The 1,296-nt window shown below is 54.6% G+C and overlaps 1 protein-coding gene across 1 annotated transcript in view; it reads right to left on the bottom strand.

Moving 5' to 3' along the window:
* Psma3 (proteasome subunit alpha 3) overlaps window positions 1-796 on the bottom strand; it is a 25,277-nt gene extending 24,481 nt beyond the window's left edge. Inside the window, exon 1 of the mRNA XM_008839513.3 lies at window positions 641-796. Coding sequence (XP_008837735.1) covers window positions 641-661 — 21 coding nt within the window. The 5' untranslated portion in view covers window positions 662-796. The remainder of the gene's footprint in view (window positions 1-640) is intronic.
* Window positions 797-1,296: the final 500 nt, after the last annotated feature.

Raw genomic sequence — 1,296 nt, forward strand, 5'->3', positions numbered from 1 at the left:
AAGCTACTTTCTACATGAAGTAAAACAGGCACGAGTAAAACACTGCACACAGGGGGCGTGTTTAACCAAGGATAGTAACCCCAATAAATTAAGTCCAACTCCCAAATCCTCAAGTCTTTAAAAAAATAAATAAAACCAATGTCAAATACTTATTTACAGTAGATTTGCCTACAAGTAGTATCAGGTCATTTGTACAATGGAGAAACTGAACGAACTCGTTGGATATAGCTTGTCGGACCTCTAGTTCTGTCCCGACAGGTTTCTAGGGACTGTCGCCTGCGTGGGTGCGCGTCCACAGAAGGGACGTCGGGGCAGGCCCGAGTCCGCAGCACCCCAGTACCTGCACAGGCAGGCCACAAAGCGCACTAAAGCAGACCACCCAGCCAGGGCGCTGGGCTCGTGGGACGCGGGGCGCGGGGCGCAGAGTGGTCCGCACCCTCACACTAGGGCACGGGTGTCCACTTTCAGTTTCCCTACTCAGCCCAGCAAAGTGACTCAGCAAGCCCAGGCGGGCCGCGGGAGGAGAGCTGCAGGAGTCGGGTCACCGCAGCCGCGGGTCTATGCAGCCTGTTGCGCACAGCCGCCCCGAGTGCCCCTCGACGCCGCCCTGACGCGGGAGGAGACCGCGGCAGACACTCACCCCGGTACCGATGGAGCTCATGGTGCCGAACCACCCGGCCGCCCAGGGCTTGCAGGCCTCAAGTGCCTCCGGGACGCAGCAGCTCCGCGCAGGCTAGTAACAGGCTCGCCCATTGGCTGCGCTCTCAGCCAATGGTCTTTCTCTCTGCGGATCGTTTCCCCAGGCTAAGAAGAGGATTGTGGGTAAAGGGGAGGGTGACAGTGGATGGCGCGATTGCGCAGGAGCCGTGAGCGCAGAGAAGGCTTGGTTTTTTTCAGTTCTTCTGCCTTGCGCCTCTTGGAGTCATCCCTTGGAGAGGCTGGTACTATTTCAGCTGAAACTGTTAGCAGAGTTGTTAGGGTCAGAGGCTGGGCCGGGACAGCCAACCTCAATAGGCCAATTAGACGGAAAAGAATACTGAAAAGCAGAGAGAGGAGATACATTCAATGTGGCCACGTTGGATAGAGGAACAAAGAGACTCTGGCCCCCAAGTCCATCCCCAGGGTCCTGACATGACGTTTAGGTTTAAATAGAAGGCAAGAGGTATGCATAGCTAAACAGACCTTGTCAAGATACGGTCCCTCCCATTTTTGTTTCTGATCCAGTCTCTGCGAAGATGATCTGACAAGTTGTCAAAACTATGTGAAATCTCTTTGTAGGTGATAAATTACCCGTCC

Source organism: Nannospalax galili, unplaced genomic scaffold (assembly GCF_000622305.1).
Source record: "Nannospalax galili isolate Female #2095 unplaced genomic scaffold, S.galili_v1.0 scaffold336, whole genome shotgun sequence".
Lineage (NCBI taxonomy): Eukaryota > Metazoa > Chordata > Mammalia > Rodentia > Spalacidae > Nannospalax > Nannospalax galili.